Source organism: Coenobita brevimanus, chromosome 69, assembly GCF_032717465.1.
Source record: "Coenobita brevimanus isolate Jiangsu-jjx chromosome 69, ASM3271746v2, whole genome shotgun sequence".
Classification (NCBI taxonomy): Eukaryota; Metazoa; Arthropoda; class Malacostraca; order Decapoda; family Coenobitidae; genus Coenobita; species Coenobita brevimanus.
This window is the reverse complement of record NC_137022.1, coordinates 16,097,760-16,117,571: the sequence shown is the minus strand read 5'-3', so window position 1 is coordinate 16,117,571 and position 19,812 is coordinate 16,097,760. Positions and strand designations below refer to the sequence as shown.

The following is a 19,812-nucleotide window of genomic DNA, read 5'->3' as shown; positions in this document are numbered from 1 at the left end:
ACCTCACAACACCACACAAAATCACCCTCCCACAGCCTACCACACCACACCACACAAAATCACCCTTCCACAACCTGCCACACCACACCACACAAAATCACTCTCCCACAACCTACCACACCACACCACACCACAAAAAATCACCCTCAAATACCACACCGCAGCACACTACACATAATCACCCTCCCATAATCTAACATACAAAATCACGCTTCCACACCATACCACACAAAATCACCTTTCCACACCACACCACACGAAATCACCCTCCCACACCATACCACACAAAATCATCCTCCCACACCACATCACACAAAATCATCCTCCCACACCACATCATACAAAACCATCCTCTCACACCACACCACACAAAATCATCCTCACACACCACACCACACAAAATCATCCTCACACACCACACCATACAATATCATCCTCACACACCACACCACACAAAATCACCCTCACACACCACACCATAAAAAATCACCTTCACACACCACACCACACAAAATCATTCTCCCACTCCACACCACACCACACAAAATCACTCTCCCACGCTATACCGCACAAAATCATTCTCACACACCACACCATACAAAATCATCCTCACACACCTCACCACACAAAATCACCCTCCCACACCATAACACAAAATCACCCTCCTGCAACATACCACACATAATCACCCTCCTACACCATACCACACAAAATCACCATCCCAAACCACACCATGTAAAATCACCCTACCACAGCATACCACACAAAATCACCATACCACAGCATACCACACAAAATCACCCTCCTGCACCATACCACACAAAATCACCCTCCCACACCATATCACACAAAATCACCCTCCCACACCATACCACACAAAATCACCCTCCCACACCATACCACTAAAAATCACCCTCCCACACCATACCACACAAATTCATCCCTCTCACTCCACATCACGCAACAAAAAATCGCCCTCTTACACCATACCACACAAAATCACCCTCCCACACCACACCACACAACACCAGATCATCCTCCCACACAACATCGCACACCACACAACACAAAATTACTCTCCCACATCACACGGCACTAAACCACACAACACAACACCACATCACCCTCCTAAACCCCATCACACACCACACCGCACTAAACCACACCACACAACACCAAATCACCTTCCCACACCCCACCACACGCCACAGCACACAACACCACATCACACCACACCACACTACACCACACACCACACCACACACCACACCACACACCACACCACACGCCACACGCCACAACACACCACACACCACAACACACCACACACCACATACCACACCACACTACACCACACACCACACCACACCTCACCACACACCACACCACACCACTATAAATCACCCTCGCACACCACACCACACAAAATTACCCTCCCACACAACACACAAAATCACCCTCCCACATCACGCGGCAGTAAACCACACCACACAACACCACATCACCCTCCCAAACCTCATCACACACCACCCCGCACTAAACCACACCACACAACACCACATCACCCTCCCAAACCCCATCACACACCGCACCGCACTAAACCACACCACACAACACCAAATCACCCTCCCACACCCCACCACACACCACACCACACAACACCACATCACACCACACCACACCACACACCACACCACACATCACACCAAACACCACACGCCGCACACCACAACACACCACACCACACCACACATCACACCACACCACATCACACCACACCACACACCACACCACACACCACACCACACCACACCACACCACACCACACCACACCACACCACAATAAATCACCCTCGCACACCACACCACACAAAATTACCCTCCCACACAACACACAAAAGCACTCTCCTACACCATACTACACAAAATCACTCTCCCCTACCACACCACTCAAAACCACCCTCGCACACCACACCACACATACTCATCCTTCTATACCACACCACACAAAGTCACCCTCCCACACCACACCACACAAAATGGCCCTTTCACACCACACCACACTACACAAGATCACCCTCCCACACCACACCGCACTATATCACACTACAACACCAAATCACCCTCCCACATCACATTTCACCATACCACACAAAGCACCCTTCCACACCACGCTACATTTCACCACACCACAATAAATCATCCTTCCACACCACACCAAACAATACAAAATCCCCCGCGCACACCACACCACACCACATTAAATCATCCTCACACACCACACCACATCACACAAAATGACCCGCGCACACCACACCACACCACACCAAATTACCCTCCCATCCCACATATACCTTACCACACAAAATCTTCCTGCCACACTATACCACAGCACACGAAACCATCCTTCCTCTCCTCCTTCCTTCCCTCTCGCCCCATTCCCTCCCATTTCTCTCTTTTCCTCTCTTCCTCCCTCCTGCCTCGCTCTCTCCTCTCATCCCCCATGTACTCTCTAGTCCATTTCTCCATCCTTCCCCCTTCTCTTCTTGTTTTCCTCCCTCTCTTCCTCATTCCCTCCGTTTTTCTTTCTTTTCTCCTTCTTTGCTTATTTCGTCTCTCATTATTTTCTCTCTTCCCCCTATTCCCCCCTCCCCCCTTCCCTTTTGCTTTTCTTTCCTTCCTCTTTTCCCGCCCAACTCCCCTTTCTCTCCCCTCCCTCCTTCCCTCCCACTTCCTCTCTTCCCTTCATCCAGACTTCTCTCCCTATCAATCCTCCTTCCCTCCCTCTCCTCCCCTCCTTCCATCCTTCTTCGCTCTTTCCTCCCTCCCTCTCCCTCTAATCGCTACCCTTTTCCTCTTTAGTTTCCTAAACCTTCTTCCCTTCATCATCCCTTCCACATTTCCTCTCATCCTTTTTTCCCCCATCCATAATTTGTTTCCTCTCTCTCTTTCCCCCCCCCCCCACCTTCGTTTCCTTCTCCCTCTTCTTTTCCTCTCTTCTCTGTCCCCTTACCTTCTTTCTTATATCCCTTCATCCTCCCTTCCGCCTTTCTTTTCTTCCCTCTTTCCCTCACATCCCTTTTTCCGTCCTTGTCTTCTTCCTTTCCTCTCTCTTCCATTTCTATCTTTCCTCACTCCTTCTCTCACTCTTCCCTCTTCTCCCCCCCCCTCTCTCTCTCTCTCTCTCTTTCTTCCCTCCATCCTTCCCTGTCTCTCCCTTCTCCCTTCCCTCTCTCTTCCCTCTTTCTTTCCCTCTCTCTCCCTTCCGTTCTTCCCTCCCTCTTCCTTCCCACCTTCCCTCTTTCTCCCCTCCATCTTTCCCTCCTTTTCCCCTCTCTCTTGCCTCCCTCCTTCCCCTTTCTCCCCTCCCTCTTTCCCTTTGTCTCCACTCCCTCCTTCCCCTTCTCTCTCTCTCTCTCTCTCTCTGCCTCTTGCCGGAAGGCATGAAATTCACTGACACATGGAACAACTTTTATGAGCAGCGGACGCTATTTTCGAATGATGGACTACGCTTGAATGTCGTTGGTTCAGCTCGTGTCTTTCATTTGCTTAATGATACAGTACGTTTTCTCTGGAGAAAAAATAATCATCACTGGAGGCAAATATAGATATCATTCGATCTGATAACACTATAGGTAATGTAAGCTCCCTACATCAGAGAGGAAAATACACTAAAGTTCTTCTTGTAAATGCTCGTAGTCTCTGTAATAGGTCTTCTGATTTAAAGGCCCCTGTCTTTAGTGAAGATAGGATACTATTGGTATAACAGAATAGTGGCTAAACGCTGAGTAATGGGATTTTCTAGCGAAGTTTAATTTACCAGGCTATCAAATTTTCAGCAGTGGAAGGAAGAATAGCGCAAGGGATGGAGTGATGTTATATTTTAAATCAGGATTCCATCCAGTTGTAATTACCAAGCCATGTATTGAAAACATTGACACTTTTTATTAAGCTTAGATATTAATCTTGTCATGAAATCACACTTTGGTTAATTTATTGTCCACCTGGATAGCCGCTCAACACTGACAATGAAACCTACAATCAAACTGCCAAAATCTCTTGTGTGCAAAGCATTGTAATATTAGGTGATATTAATTTAACAGTTCCGAAATGGGAAGATATCCTATTCTCGCACTAAGGGTTAGACCTACTTACTAACTTTCAGGAGAGTTCATTGGATCAGTTTGTAAATTGTCTGACATGTGGAACTAAAATCCCAGATCTTGACTTAGCCACATCAGAAAATGTAGTGCATAACATTACTGTGGGAGAAGAATTTAGTGCAAGCAATCATTGCATAGCTACATTTAATATTAAATTCAGTGAACACAGTGTCAATGCTCGTTGTGTGAAAGAGCCTAACTGTAAGAGGGTTACTCTGAATAAATTAAAAGCAACTGTAGGAACCAGTGACTGGCATCCCATCGTTGAACCATTTATATCAATGATACATGGAAATTTTTTACAGAAACTCTCAAAAATGCAGTCAATTGTATTTCCATGCACCATCCAAAAATTCTAAACTCAAATGGTGGAACACCGATAATAAACATTGTCTGTTAGCAAAAAATCTTGCACGCAAAACTTGTAATACCATGAAGAGTCAAAGGGATAAAAGCAAATGTGATGCTCTCTGATGGAAAGCCAAAAAACAAATAATTAAATGCAGAAAGAAAAACCTTGAGGCACATATTCCCAATATCAGTAAATCAAATCCCAAAGAATTTTTCGGTTACATTAGAAGCAAAATGATATAAATCCAACAACTGGGCCTGTTAGCACAGATAACGGAGAGCACACTGATGATGAAACTAAGATTTTTTTTATTTTTTTTTATGCGAGGAAGAAGGAACCAAAGGCCATGAGCCCGCAGTAACAGTTCCCTCCAAGAGAAAAACAAAATACAATATAGAGCCAAATTCAAGATCCGATCATTTTGAGATGCCTGGACACACTGCGTTTGAAAGACTGGAGATCATAGGCAGCAGGAAATACAGACAGAGGGAGACAGTTCCAGAGCTGACCTGTTGCATAAATGAAAGACTGGGAGTATTGCCCTGCATCAGTAGTTACAGTAGAAAATACACATTCGATTTCTGCAGTTTCTCCAGGTCCGACAGGAGTCACTTTCATGAAACTGTAATACCATCGATAGCGATGCACTACTTGCAATTAGCAAATTAAAGGAGAATAAAACACCACGCTTATTAAAGAAACCACGGGATGAAATGTCAAGGCCTTTTTATGAACTTTTTAACTTATCATTAATAAGCAGTAAGGTGCCACACAAACTTGCTCCTGTTCTAGCAAAATTATTTAGACTATGCAGACTTACTTCTTCATTCCCTAATTCTTGGAAAGAAGCCAATATCCACCCAATGCCGAAGAAAAGAAATTCCTCTGACCTCTCTGATGACAGACCAATAACTATCACATCGTCTGTTCATAAAGGATTTGAGGTTGTAAATAACAAGCATATTGTTAACCCAACGTTGCTTAACTTCGCTGATCGAACGGTAAGCGGTGTACTCAACGTGGTATGGCCGTTGGGTCTGGTTAGTACTGGGATGGGTGACCGCCTGGGAACACCAGATGCTGTTGGCATAACGTTCTCCCTACGTGTCAAGTGGGGTTGGTGGAGGATTAGTGCCCCTCCCTGTAAAACAATTAACTCTAAGCCCTTGGCCACCCCGTTTGGGATACATGGCGTCTGGCAATGAATAAATGAAAAAATTGTTAACCCATGGCATCCGGGTATCATGTATAGATGACCACCTGGAGACGTACGGGTAGCATGTGAACATGATATAGTGTTTTGCGGCATTGAATATTTTGTGGGTAATTACCACCACAGGCAAATACTGGCAACCCTCCTGCACACATCCCAGTCATGCTTCAATTACCTTCGTACCTGCGTCATGGATTGACCCACACAAAAAGTGTTCCCATTGTCTGGTGAGATGTCAGTCAGCCTGCCTCAAGGTCATTGCCTTAGTGACCTCACTCCCCTGCTCACACCATCGCACACTCACACCTCACTTGTGTTTGTGGTTGATTGTGGTATTCTGATAGTGTTTTTTTTATGGTGGAGGGCTAGTATAAGCCTTACTTGCACCACGCATATGAACATAGCCACAAAAAAACAAGAAAACTTACCCTACTTCCAAAGGCTCTCTCTCTGACTCTACATGCTACCACGACAATCTGAGGCCAACAGCTTGAAGTCGAAGGATTGTTGCATATTATGACACTTAGTTTTTTTTTAATTTTTGGCTAAGTATTTCCCCAGCTGGGGAAAGGGTCAGTGGAAATAAACACCGGACGCCATGGCTTAAACATCTTGACTCCACCAACTTAATTAGTGACAGACAGAATGGTTTTTGCCATAAGAGATTCACTGTACTGAATCTCCTGACTCATTCCATCAGTCAATTGACCAACTTGGAGAAACCCATGCAGTAGCCCTTAATATTTCTAAAGATTTTGACAGAGAGTGGCACCATTTCTTGCTGTCCAAACTCTCTTGCTACGGCCCATCATCTTTTGTTCCACTGATTTCCTCATATCTCAGCAATAGAAAGGTAAAAATAAAAGTAAATGATGAATATTCCAATTTCCACTCAATTAATGCCAGCATGCCACAAGGATCAATCCTGGCTCCAACCCTATTCCTAATTTATATTAATAATCTCTCATCTGTCACCCATAAACCCCTTCACCCATATGCGACAGCCTAACACTTCACAATTCGTTCACACTTAAACACCCATTCACAAGTCACAGCTCAGTACAGTAATCTCCATAAATCAGGACTTAAGATAAGTGAATGGGAACAAAATAACAGTCTCATTTAATGCTAGGAAAACCAAATATATATCCATCCATCCATCCATCATCCAATCCTACATTGCCCCATGAGAAACATAGGAACCCGGGGCTAGGCAAGTTGGTCCTGACATGTAAGATGAGAGTGACCAGCCTCACTCATCCCTGAGTGGCATTACGGGAGCAATAAACCCTAATCATCCCTTGGATATAAACCTTCACCGGTCAATTCGATTGGAGAGCCGTAATTACTCACTAAACCACCAGGCGCCAAAATCTGGTTATATGGTTACCACCCAGTGAAGTAAATGGTTTCTTGGTGTACAAGAAACAATCTGGCCTGTCACTCAGTGTAGAGTCAGCCACAAACAGAAGGAAGAGGAAAGAATGAAAGAAGGAAAGACAGAAGAGGGAGTGTAAAGTCACCCGTAGGCAGAAAGACGAGGAAGGAATGAAGGAAAGAAAGACAGAAGAGGATGGAAGGAAAGAAGGATGGAGGAGCGGAAAGGGCAGACACCCGAGAGCAGCACTACTTCGAGTGAGGGGGGTGAGTGTCCCCTCCTACCATACGTACATTTACTAATAGACAGGTATTGCCTGATTCCTATGTTACCTTAATTGCAGCTATTATTCCTATCTCTAAAACTACTGAAATTCTCGGTGTTTAACTTAACAGTGCCCTCAGCTGGACCTGTCATGTTAGATCAGTTGCTAAAACTGCTTCAGAGAAACTTGGATTATTGTACAGAATCCGCAACTTCTTGACTGACGAGCAGTTAGCTATAATTTACATGAGTCATGTGCACTCTCAGCCAGAATATTGCTCACCCTTCTGAAGTGGATTTTTTGTTATAAATAACAGAACAGACGGCGGAAAAACATATGAATAAAAATGATATTCCATACACCAGATTACTGTTGTCCTCCATTCATAAAAAATCTGCAACAGTTGAACTTGAACAGCTGTAGGTTGAAATTTGGGGAAGCCAACTCTGGGGATGCGAGTTCCAAAGAGATGCAGTTCGGAGAATAAAAGATTTCTGATAGGCGGAGGTTCTGCAGAATGGCAGTGTGACATTCCACTCAAGAGCGCTACCAGATGCCCATGTAGCGCAGGGGAAGGCATGAAGGGGTGGCATAATGGATGCGATTTCTTCTGTGCATTTTCCATAAAAGTATCTGTAAATAATGCAGAGGAGGCAACATTCCATAGAGGAGGTAGTTTCTTTGTAACAGAAGGGTATCAATAATTCCAACAACTTCAGGCAGACAGTGCAGTCTAAAATTTCCCCACCCTCTTTCCTTTTAAATTTCCATGACAGTTTCTCTATGCTGTGTGATGGTCTTTCTTACTATTTCCCACAAGCTTCGGCTGGAGGGTTTGATGGGTGAGGGGAGCCTTCCTACTTTTCTATCCTTTTCTTTAGCTAATGGAATAGTTTTACTAGTTATAATCTTCCCTGTACCAAACAGCCACGAAAGAACCAACAGATCTGTTGCTGTTTACTTTCCTTTGGACCCCCTCCTTCCTTCCCTCCTTCCCTCTCTCTCCCCTCCCTCCTTCCCTCTCTCTTCCTCCCTCCTCCCCTCCAACTCCCCTCCCTCCCTTCCTTCCCTGTGTGTGGAGTTCTGATCACCGTATTACAGAAAAGATATAGAGAAATGAGATAAAGTGCAACGACAAGTAACAGAAATGATACCCAGACTGAAGAACAAATCATACGAGTAGCGATTAAATGAGCTAAAGTTATTTAACCTATCAAAGCGAAGACCACGAGGGGATCTGATTCATGTATTCAAGTATTAAAGGAATTGATGATTTGGATGTTGGCAAGTATTTTACAATTGATCGTTCGAACTATACTAGAAGACAGTAATGGGTATAAGATTATTGAAAAGCATTTTCAGTCTAATGAAGCCAAGCATTTTTTCTTTAACAGGGTTGTTAAAAATTGGAATGAAAAAAAAAAAAAAAAAAGCATTCGGGAGCCGAATGCTAATTGCCCGCCAGAATATGCGGTTGGCAAAGTCCAAGATTTAGGCTATATCTTGATACCCTGAAGGTTTCATGTTGATAGCTCAAGTCGTTCATGAGATATAATGATGCTAAAGGCGGGAGAAAAAAACTAGTTTACCTTTGGCAGCCATTTTGGTGACCTTGACCTTGACACCGAGTTCCCATTTTCGAACTCGGCCAAGATTTTTGCCATATCTTGATACCCTGAAGGTTTCATGTTGATAGCTCAAGCCGTTCATGAGATATTCGGTAATGGGAACATACATACACACACACACACACACACACACACACACACACACACACACACAGGCAAGCATAAAACATTACCGCTCTGTCGCCTAAAGGCAGATGATAATAAACTGCCCAGGGATGTCGTTGACTGGAGTAAAATGGTGACATTCAAAAATCCCTTGGATAAGTATTTTGCTTCAACTTCCCAGCTAAACACCTTCATGACTGAATAATAATGTAAGCTGTTTTTCTCTGTTTCAGATTGTGATGAAACTATAGCAGGGAAATGCTATGTAATTAACGAACTTGTAGCTTATCGACACTTGTAGTGTATATATAGTAGGACAGAAAACGGTTTACCACTTTTCAGTCTTTCGCATGAAATTTCCATTTCGCTTTTTCATGCTGCACGGTGGTCCTTCTCACTTTTTTTGTGCCAGTTTCGGCTGAAGGGTTTGGTGGGTGGGAGAGAGCCTTCTTGCTTTACTATCCTTACCTTCAACTTGTAGAATTAGATATCATAGCGAGAGTCTTCTCTGTAACAAGCAACCTCGAAAGGTCCATTAGGTCTTTTGCTGTTTGATATCCTTTGTACTCCTCTGTACTCTCTCTTCCTCCCTCCTTCCCTCTCACTTCCTCTCTCCCTCCCTATCCCTCCCCTCGCTCCATCCCTCTCTTTTCTTCCCTCTTTTCCTCTCTCTTCCTCCCTCCTTCTCGTTCTTTCCCCCAAATCCTTCCCTCACTCCCCGTTCCCTTCTTCCCATTCTCTCTCTCTCTCTCTCTCTCTCTCTCTCTCTCTCTCTCTCTCTCTCTCTCTCTCTCATCCTCCCTCCTTCCCTCTCTCTTCCTCCCTCCTTTCCTCTCTCTTCCTCCCCTCTTCTCTCTCTCTCTCCCCTCCTTCATTCCATCCAACTCAAGATAGCCATAAAGTATTGCTGAAGTTCTTCTCCCTCTCCTTTTCCTCACTTCTCTGCTTCCCTACCTATTTTCTTTCTTCCCGCCCTCCCTCCTTCCATCCCTCTCTCTTCTCTCTCTATCTTTCCTCCCTTTTTCCCTCTGTCCCCTCCTCCCCGTCTTCATCCTTTCCACCTTCCTCTCGTTCTTCTCTCATCCTTACTTTCTCTTCCCTTTTCTCTCTCTCTCTCCTCTCCCTCCCTCCCTCCTTTCCTCCAACTCACGGTAGTCATGAAGTACTGCTGAAGGCCTCCGTCATGGCCCGGTACGCAGGCGACGGCGAGGGAGGTGGCGCTGTGGTTGACCAGGGAGCAGGACGAGGGCTGCTCGGGCGGACCTGAGGGGAGATAGACAGATAGATTGACAGATAGATTAACAAACTGAAGGGTGGCTAGACTAACGGTCCCGTGGGGAAGAGAAGGACAGTTAGCACAGACAAATGGATGGATAGATAGATGCAGAGAGAGAGAGAGAGAGAGAGAGATGTAAGCGAGCTGAGGTTTGTTGCTTATCCATAAGTCAGATGTGGCTGAATGTCATGAATATGCAGTGGTCAGCTACCTTCTTCCCGAATCTGCTGAGGGGAATGGTCTGTGTGTACACAGTGTAGTCGCGACATTGGACAACATACACAAAGGAAACTTTCTACCTTTACCCTGAAAGACTGTGCGAGAGTTAGAGATCAATTAGACTCCGTGGGTGTATCATCTGAGTTCCCAGTAAAGCAACCAGTAGCAATACAGAGTCTTTAAGAATAATCTGAAACCCTGATGGTAAATCTTTGGGCCCACATCTCACATTTTGGAGGTTGAGAGGTCAAGAACATGCCTATTTTCAAATCTGTGTACTGCCAAATCCAGTAGCTTGTTAACTGACTGTCTGCCATCTGTCACTAAACCTTGTTGTCATAGAATCTGTCTGTCATCGTGCCAGTCTGTCACTGTCATCTTGCCCGCCTGTCACCGAGCCTGTCTGTCATCAAGCCCATCTGCCATGGAGCCTGTCCGCTATCTAGCGCAACAGTCACAAAGCCTGTCTAACACCAAGCCTGCCCGTCATCAAGCAAGCTCGTCATCAAGCCTGCCCGTCACCAAGCATGCCCGTCATCAAGCATGCCCGTCACCAAGCATGCCCGTCATCAAGTATGCTCGTCACCAAGCATGCCGGTCACCAGGTTTGCCTATCACCAAGCCCTGTCTGTTGCCAAGCCTGTCTGTCACCAAGCCTTTATCCCGACTGCCATTCTGCCGACTGTCATACCTCCAGTGACTTGGTGACCTGCAACTCTCCCTCTTCACCTCCCACCAGCTATCAGTACCAGCTTTCACCACGCCGTATGCCATAGGCTGTATTGATGGGTAGTAAGTTTGAACCATTCAGTAAAAAGTTCCTTCCATTATCCCCTGACCAATGATCTTAATGCATTATTATTTTCTCGCTTCTTTTACACGATTAAATTATTATACTTAAAACAACTTCCCCAGATTCTTGTTCATGCTCTCAATTTTATTTTACTATTTTCATCTACATGAACATTTCATTTGTAAATATTATATACATAAAGACCCTCCTTTGTTTAGTGTTATTGTACATAACAGTTTTATTTAAAATAGAAAAAAAGAATATCTTCACTTGTATTCACTTAATATATTCCTTGTTGTTATTTTTTCTCTCTCATTCATTTCATAAGGCATTTCCTTACTTTAAGAAGCTTACTTTATCTAAAAATGATACACACACTTCCGGAGATTAAATAAAACCGATCAAAAATGAAACCTCACACAACACTCTTGCTTGCTCGAGAAACAGAAAGACTTATTCGAGAGAAATAGTTCAATCAGCTGAGTTCCATTGATGCCAAACCCCCAGTACGTCACACATTTCTCAGTTACCTTCTCCTACTTCTCTCTTTTTTAAATATGGAACGCTCTTGCACGCTAAACAATCATTTTGGAAGATGCATCACGTCCCATATTTACTGGAACGAATCCTGCAACAACCCTGTGTGATTTCATTAGTGATATCCAGTCTGCAGCTACAAAGGAGATGACAGTGCTAAAACTGCCTATCTTCGAAACCGATTAGATGATGCTTACTCCCGAGTGGAATCTCTCATACGTTGTAGGTACAGTATATGGAGAAATTTACTTCCTTTGATGAATGTTGTAACAGATTCGTAGATTTCTTTTTGTTGCCACACGAAAGCAAGATGCATGGTGTGCGTTTACAGAGTACTGCAAAGTATGAGACAGGATGAGTTCATCCCTCCTGAACAAAATACACTGTTAGAAGCGGCAGCGGTGTCAGCAGCAATAGGAACGGAAATCTCAGAGGGATTACAGAACAGTCTGTGGGCTGACACTGATGATAAGGGAAAACCACTTTAACACTAAATAATGTAGCAACGTTATTTAGTTACGTCAGATTCCTAAACCATCTCACTACAGACGAATTAGATGTAGAATTAGAGATTTAATTTTCTCCAAGGCATGACATGACCATGTTAGCTGTACCGGTACAGATGGAAGAGAAACTCGATATCATACCTTCTCAGACAGTACACACAGTTCAACCAGCTGCTAACTCAGCACCGCAGTCCTTGCAGTCACAAGACCAAGGACACATCTCACGTCCACTCAGCAGACAAAACGTCACACCACATTCACCAGCCATGTCACGTGCAAAACTTGTGTTACAGAGCAATTTCTCTCATGACCGTGCCAGATCTTCAAGCAAAACAAAGACAGTTTGTTGGTACTGTAAACGAACATGTCATCGCGAAGCTCATTGTTATAAGAGACTAGGAGATGAGCTAGGACACAGGCGTGATAGTAGACCGCCTTCACGATAATTCAGGAATATGTACTGTACTCCATAAAAGCCACTATCTTTCCATTAGTGAATTTCATGCACTTGCCAATACAGAGTCGGGGGAAATCCCATGCCAGACCCAACAGAATCCTCGATAATGACACAATATTCTGGTCTTCTGACTCAGCTGTAGTTTACCCAGGTCCGTGGTGTAGGTGCGAAAGTAGGAGTGAATGCATTAACCTTACCTAAGACGTTTTGCGTGAATTGTTCAACATACGAGTCAGCATTGTGTTCCTTGTTGGAGGATAATTTGTTATTTTTACATACCAAATGTTACCAATGCTCCACTAAAACTTAAAAATGGTACAAAGATTGGAGATTTCCTGGTGTAACCATCAGCCATAAAGGTGTGCCAGGATATACCATTCTATTTAACTGCTAAGGACGATGATGATGATGATGATTGTATCATCATTTATCAGTGGCGATAATGGTTTGTTTGGCTGTGAATCAGTCTCTGCATATCCGGACCTTATTATTGTAAATTGTGCACACAAAATAACGTGAGTGATTTAGACAGCAGATCTTATTAACCCCTAAACCGAGGGGTTGTTTTGGCTCGACTTGCGTGTCCCACAGGGATATTTGCGCTCCAACAGTCTCTCTAGAAATATTTGCTAAAAATCAGTTATTAGTCCTACAATATTAAAATTATTTATGCATATGGCACATACATTCAGCTTTCTCCTGGGATGTTTGTTGAGCCTTCGTCGAGTACCGTAGGACTTGTGGAGACCTCTGAAGTTGGGTAACGAAGTCTCCACTTTACACTTCCCGACAACCGTAATATGATTACCACAGCCTGATATTATCACTAGAAACACTATTCTATGATTTTCAAATAGTTTGGAATCCATACTCCAAAAAAAAACACTGTGAAAGCAATGAAAACTATGAGCGCGTATGACCTTCCCACTTGCGCTCGTTCGCCGCTGGTATTCTGTCATTTATTATTCATAAAAACACTCCCACTTTATATTCCTAATACTATATAACACTTACATATATCTTCAGTCTTTATCCATAAGTTTCCTTCAGTAATAGTAGTTTATTGTCACTGTAGGCATTCAGTTTCTCTTCTGTAAAATAAGTAGAAAGCCACTGTTTCACTTTCACTGTCATAACATCAAGTATTTGTACTCATATTCTTATATTACTAATTATTTACATTTCTATTTACATTTTCTATTATATTTTCAATATTTACACTTCTATTTTACTTACACTATGTAATGCACTGTCACTTGCAGTAACTTATAAAACTATATTACACTGTTCCATCATATTTACATCCATTGCTTTCACTTGCTATTTACACATTATTTACACATTATTTACACATTGTTTACAGTTTCCACTTGCACTTTCAGAACTGCTTCATGCTGTGGTAATCAAAGAAGCAGGTAATGCAGAGGGGAACCTGGCACTCAGTGCATTGCCAAGAGGTGCGTTTGTGCTCAGGTGTGCGTCGGGTGGTATGTGCACACACCTGGCACCTGCAGATCGTGGCCTTCCTCTTGGTTGTGGCATGCATTTGCACTAGTCTGTGCCGATCCATGTACGCCCTGTGCTCAAGTCTGTCGGGAAGTCTTGCTGCATGGCACCTTGGAGTTGCTGCTGTCGCCCTACCATATCTCTCAAGCAGCTGTTGAACACAAGTCCTGGCGAATAACCTCAGGGAGAAGGACTTGGGTGGCTTTACCTTCATCTTGTACAGGATGAAGGCGTTCAGAATCGTCATGTCTATGAGATGCAGAAAAACTTTCCTGTACCACCTAGTGTTCTTCCTGAGGCAGTCGATCTCTCCAATCATCATGTCGGACTTGTCTACCAGTCGCATGTTGATATTATAGTCTAGGACAGCATCAGGTTTCCTCACAGGTTCGCCTGTCCTACAGTCGACCTTCCCACTGTCTTTCATTTCCCCCTTTTGTATGGTGGTTAGCATGTGCACGACCCTCTTGTCATGCCACCGTATTGCCAGCATCTTCTCAGACTTGCGTAGGTGCACGTCTCCTTGCTGCGAGTTTCCTGCCTCTGGGAATTTGGGGAATTTGGGGAAGTGGGCATGATTGCTCTTCACAGTGCCATAGGAGCCGATACAGTGCTCTGAAAGATATTTAGCAAGTTTCGGTGCTGTATAATAATTGTCAGTATACTGCACATAATTCCCACCAAAATACTTTTCAAACAGCACTTTCACTACACAGCCTGAGAAGCCAAGGGGGTGTGTTTTGTCTAGATCGACAGTGCTGGCTAAATATATGATGAAGTCTACGATGTACCCAGTCTCACAGTCGCACAGTACAAAGAACTTAATTCCAAAGCGATGGCGTTTGCTTGGAATGTACTGTACAAACCTAAGACGTCCTCTGAACAAAACCAAGGATTCGTCTATGACACCCTTCTGAAAGGGGTGGAAAAATGACATAAACTTATCCTTCATTCTGCTCAAAATCTCCCGGATCTTCCAGAGTGGGTCGGTTTGGGAAGGTACAATGTTGTTGGCGAAGTGCAGGTTTCCCATGATGTTCTGGAAGCGATCTCTGACCATGTACTTATTGAAGGTGGGTGAGGGTAGTAAGGGGTCCACGGACCAGTATTCTTGCAACTCATGCTTCCTTGAGTGTGGCATGAGAAGCATGAGGTCGAAGAACACATACAGCTCCTGCACTCCCAGCACGGTCCACTGTTGCATCTTTGCTGCACCTGCACCACTTGCAGCACGTTGTGATTCGTACCTGTTTGTCTCATCACATATGTGCTGCATGACTTCATCATCGAGGAAGGCCAAAAAGAAGTCCACACACTCAGCATCCTCATCAAGAGTGAAGGCAGGCTGTATCCCTGAGGAACTCTCATCAAAATTAAAATGTTCAGGGACGAAATCGGAACCTTCCGTGCACACGAAGGCGTCCAGGATTCCCTGTCGTGGCGGTGTGGGGTGGGTAAGGGTGGAGGGTGGCTGTGAGGCAGACTGGGCTGTTTCAAGGTCACTCTCACTGACCCTAGGTTGCCGTGTAGCACTAGCAGCCCTTACTGTACTTGCTACTCTACTTTTACGACGAGTCAGGGATTTACCTCTTCCCCTACAGCCTGCCTTCACTGTAGATGCTGGTGGAGACTCTGACGACAAAGACTCAGGAGAAAATTCCACTGAAGAGGAGGAAGAAATTAGTGATGTGCAGCTGGGGTAGCGGGTAGGTGATTCACCTCGGGACTCATGGTGGACTGGGTCACGCGGGGCCATTGTTCCGGGGCTAACCCGCTGCCTTTTCACTCCCTTCCCAAATTCCTTCCCTTGCTGTATTAATGGCTCCTTTGCCTTGGAGCTAGGTATAACCTGGGACACTGAAGCACTCGTACTAGGAGTTTCTGTAACGATTTCCTCCCCAGGCTCATCACACAATTCACACGAAGGATCAAAGTCACTATCCATCATTATCATAGATCATTCTGCCAGTTCACGTTCCACTGCCGAGTCACTAAGTCCTTTACTGCTTCCCACACGAGTTTTTCTAGGGGTAGAGGTCACAGGGCCCTTTGCAATGGGCACAGAAGTGGCGAAAATGGCGGGGCACGAGTGAGACATGGTTTCACCTCAGAGGACGACAAGGAACTGATTCCCACGGCGTATATGGGCAGGCAAGGGTTGACAAGGTCAATAGGGTGACAGCTGCTAATTTACATGCTTTGAAATGATTGGTAGGAAATCTCAACATAAAAAAATAGGTTGTTCCAGGTGAATGTAAATATCACTTAGGCTTCTCCCTTCCTTTCATATATATATTTTTATTATGAGAATAGATTGTATGGCATATTTCAATGGGAAATTACCGGGGGAAATTAGCAAACGAATGCACATGAGGTGTTCTCAGGTGATAATTAGCCAATTCCAGGTGTATGGCACTACCACTTACCTTATTTCTTTTTGGATTTGGAAAATTCCTGGGAAGATTTGCTTAGCGTAGCGCGGCCGGGCAGGCGAGAGGAGAGGGTAATGGAGGGGAGGTAGGAAGGGGAGTCCAGAACGGGGAAAAATGGCTAAATTGTCAACAATGGATGCGAGTACAGATGAGATTAGGAGTGCTGACTAGTATTGGACACTGGCAGTACTAATAGATGATACTGCCACCACTTGTAAGCCTGGGAGAATTCAAACCAACACAGAATCACAAAAGTGACGCCCCGCAGTTTAATCCATTGCGCCTGAGCGTCACGAAAGTGACTCCCCGCGGTTAAGGGGTTAAGAATTTACTAGGATTCCTATGTCTTAAAAATATGGATTTGTGTGTGAAAGAAGTGCATATACTAGTTAATGGTGATTTTTTTTTTTTTATCACGGGTGTGGATCTAGTTCATTATTTGCTTAGTATGCTTACCTGGCGCCCTTGAGTGACTACCAGACATCAGTTTCGTGCTACTTTGGTTATAGTGCTGTCACACACTCTGTTCATGACTGCCATGAATCCACACTCGGTATGTAATACTGTGTTTATACAATATGCACTGTCCTGTGTTAAGAGTTCTGTTTTAAGTACGTTGTGTTATATATACTATGGAGATAGCGAATTTGGCTTGTTTACACCAAATGGTACTTAGAGGTGACTACCATATGTCTCTTATGTAGTACATATTTGTTATTAGAACTGGGTGCATATACAGTGCAGGGTAAGGGGACCTTGTATTTTAAGTGAGATGATGTATTCTTCAGTGATTACTCAGAGCACGACTCTGGCTGCTGCTTTCACTAGGGATGGTATTCATAACGGTCCTCCCAGTGGTTTGCAGAGCGAACATTGCGAGTTTTTATTTTATTCGATTGCCATGTTGACTTTGTGTTATCTGGGCTATTGCCTATTGCCATAACTGCTCATAAGTAATTTCTTCAGAGGACTGTAGAATTACAATGTACACTTGCAATCAGAATTCCTATCCAGTATTCGCCATATAACTGTTGTTGTTGTTGAGCAACCATGGTCAGTTTGGTCAACTGACCCATCTACCGCAGGCAAGCAAAGCAATCGTCCCTGCAGGGCCGTCCCTGGCAGTGAACTGACGTTTCCTTGCGGCAGACAACGCCCTGCATCAGCGAGACACAAGGAAATGTAAACTGGGATTAGAAAACTGTGTTGGACTTCCCTGGGTTTACAGGTTGTACTATAGTATAGTTCATACTATCACAGAGGAGGACTAATCTGGAAGTCTAATACTGTATCATGTACAGTCGCCAAACTTTCCACCTGAGCCACCTAGCCACGAGGGGTGGATAACGGGTGCTGGCAACAGTGTATCTGTTCGTGTGTACATGCACGACGAAAGGTCGGATCATCGACTGTCGTCTTCCATAGTGAACCTAAGTCAGAGTTCATCTCAATATTCAGTCGACAGTTTTTAGCCGACAGAATTTCAAAGGAACTTCTTGAAAGTATTGGATAATGCGAGTATTGAAAACAGTAAGTAATAAAATCTGAAAGACCGCATGTCTACATATACTACATATTTATAAACGTATTCTTTTTCATTTACATGATAAACCCATGGCTAAAAATTGTCTACTGAATATTGGGACGAAGAATCGTCGTGTGACCGGCCCTTACGGTAGAAAAATAGATGCCGGTGTCTGTTCGTTTTGCATTTCGCTAGTCCTGGGCCGGTCTCGATTAAACCTATTGAAATACCATTCTTGATCCAAGACATGATTAGATAAGTTAGGACATTAGTCGTTACAGGATTACTCATTGGGCGGATATTAATTTAAACTAAGTAGAAGAGATAGGAACAATGTCGGAGATTGAAACATGTTCAATGAGGCAGAATACTGCCTCGAGTCAGCTAGTCATGAGTCGACTGACGTGATGTGTCCACTCCTGAGTGTTCCAGCCTTTAATGATGATTTCATGTTCGTTATGTTGCATTTACCAGCCACATAAGTAATATCACAGGCAGTGGTGATATAAATATCCCAACAATTCATGATTCAATAGCAATTGTGCTTAAAATGACTGGAAGCTTTTGTATACTGTGATGGAGAGGTGGTGTCATCATCTTGCTATAATGTTGAGATAATGTTCGGTGAATAATCGATGAGTGTGTAAATGTGACCTCATACATAAGCGGCACTGCTCACAGTTTTCCTTGTAATGTGTATTTCAGTCATTCGTTAGATGAATGGACTATACTTTAAAGGTGTGCTATAATGACCATAGTCATGTGAAATATGATACAATAAGTAATTATCAGAGCTGATATAATAGCCACATTCGACAACAATATGCACAAACTCTTTGCCTGTTGAAGTGACTATTTTAACCTCGTGGTGCACCAGAGAACACATAAAAACATCTACCTGAAGTACTACCAACTTGGAAAAAAGCAACCGTTAACAGTGTCTGAACATCATCCTAATGTTTATTGGTCAGTGTCATTCATGATGTGAATATGGCAGGTAATCTTACTTGTAACTGGACTTAGATGTTAGGTAAATGCATTCCTCTTCAACCTATACTGATAATGGTATCCAGTGATAACACTGAAATGGAATGACTGATATAAGGAGAGAGTGCGAGAGAGAAAGGCTCGGAGCGATTCCAGTATATAGTGCATTAACATGTTATTGGAATTATGTAAAAACATAGAAAATAAAATGTTTAGTATTGTTAAGAACGCAGATATTTAGTAGAGTGGTAATGGAATAGTTCGGCAATTATTATCACAGGCGGTATGGATAACAACCTCCCCCCCCCTTACCCCGTCCGGCGCCTGCCCTGGCCTTCACTATGCAAAGCTCCCCCCTTAGGCAGCTCTCCCACCGGCTCGACCAGTTGCAGGAAACCTGTCGCATGGAATTGTTGCGTGCCACAGGTTGCACGGACCAAGGCCAAATAAGTATAGTATTATATATACTG

At 43.9% G+C, this 19,812-nt stretch overlaps 1 protein-coding gene across 1 annotated transcript in view; it reads right to left on the bottom strand.

Moving 5' to 3' along the window:
• The window catches only part of LOC145406141 (nephrin-like), a 199,006-nt gene that overhangs the window by 61,719 nt on the left and 117,475 nt on the right, over positions 1-19,812 (bottom strand). The window contains exon 13 of the mRNA XM_080277339.1: positions 10,255-10,367. Coding sequence (XP_080133465.1) covers positions 10,255-10,367 — 113 coding nt within the window. The remainder of the gene's footprint in view (positions 1-10,254; positions 10,368-19,812) is intronic.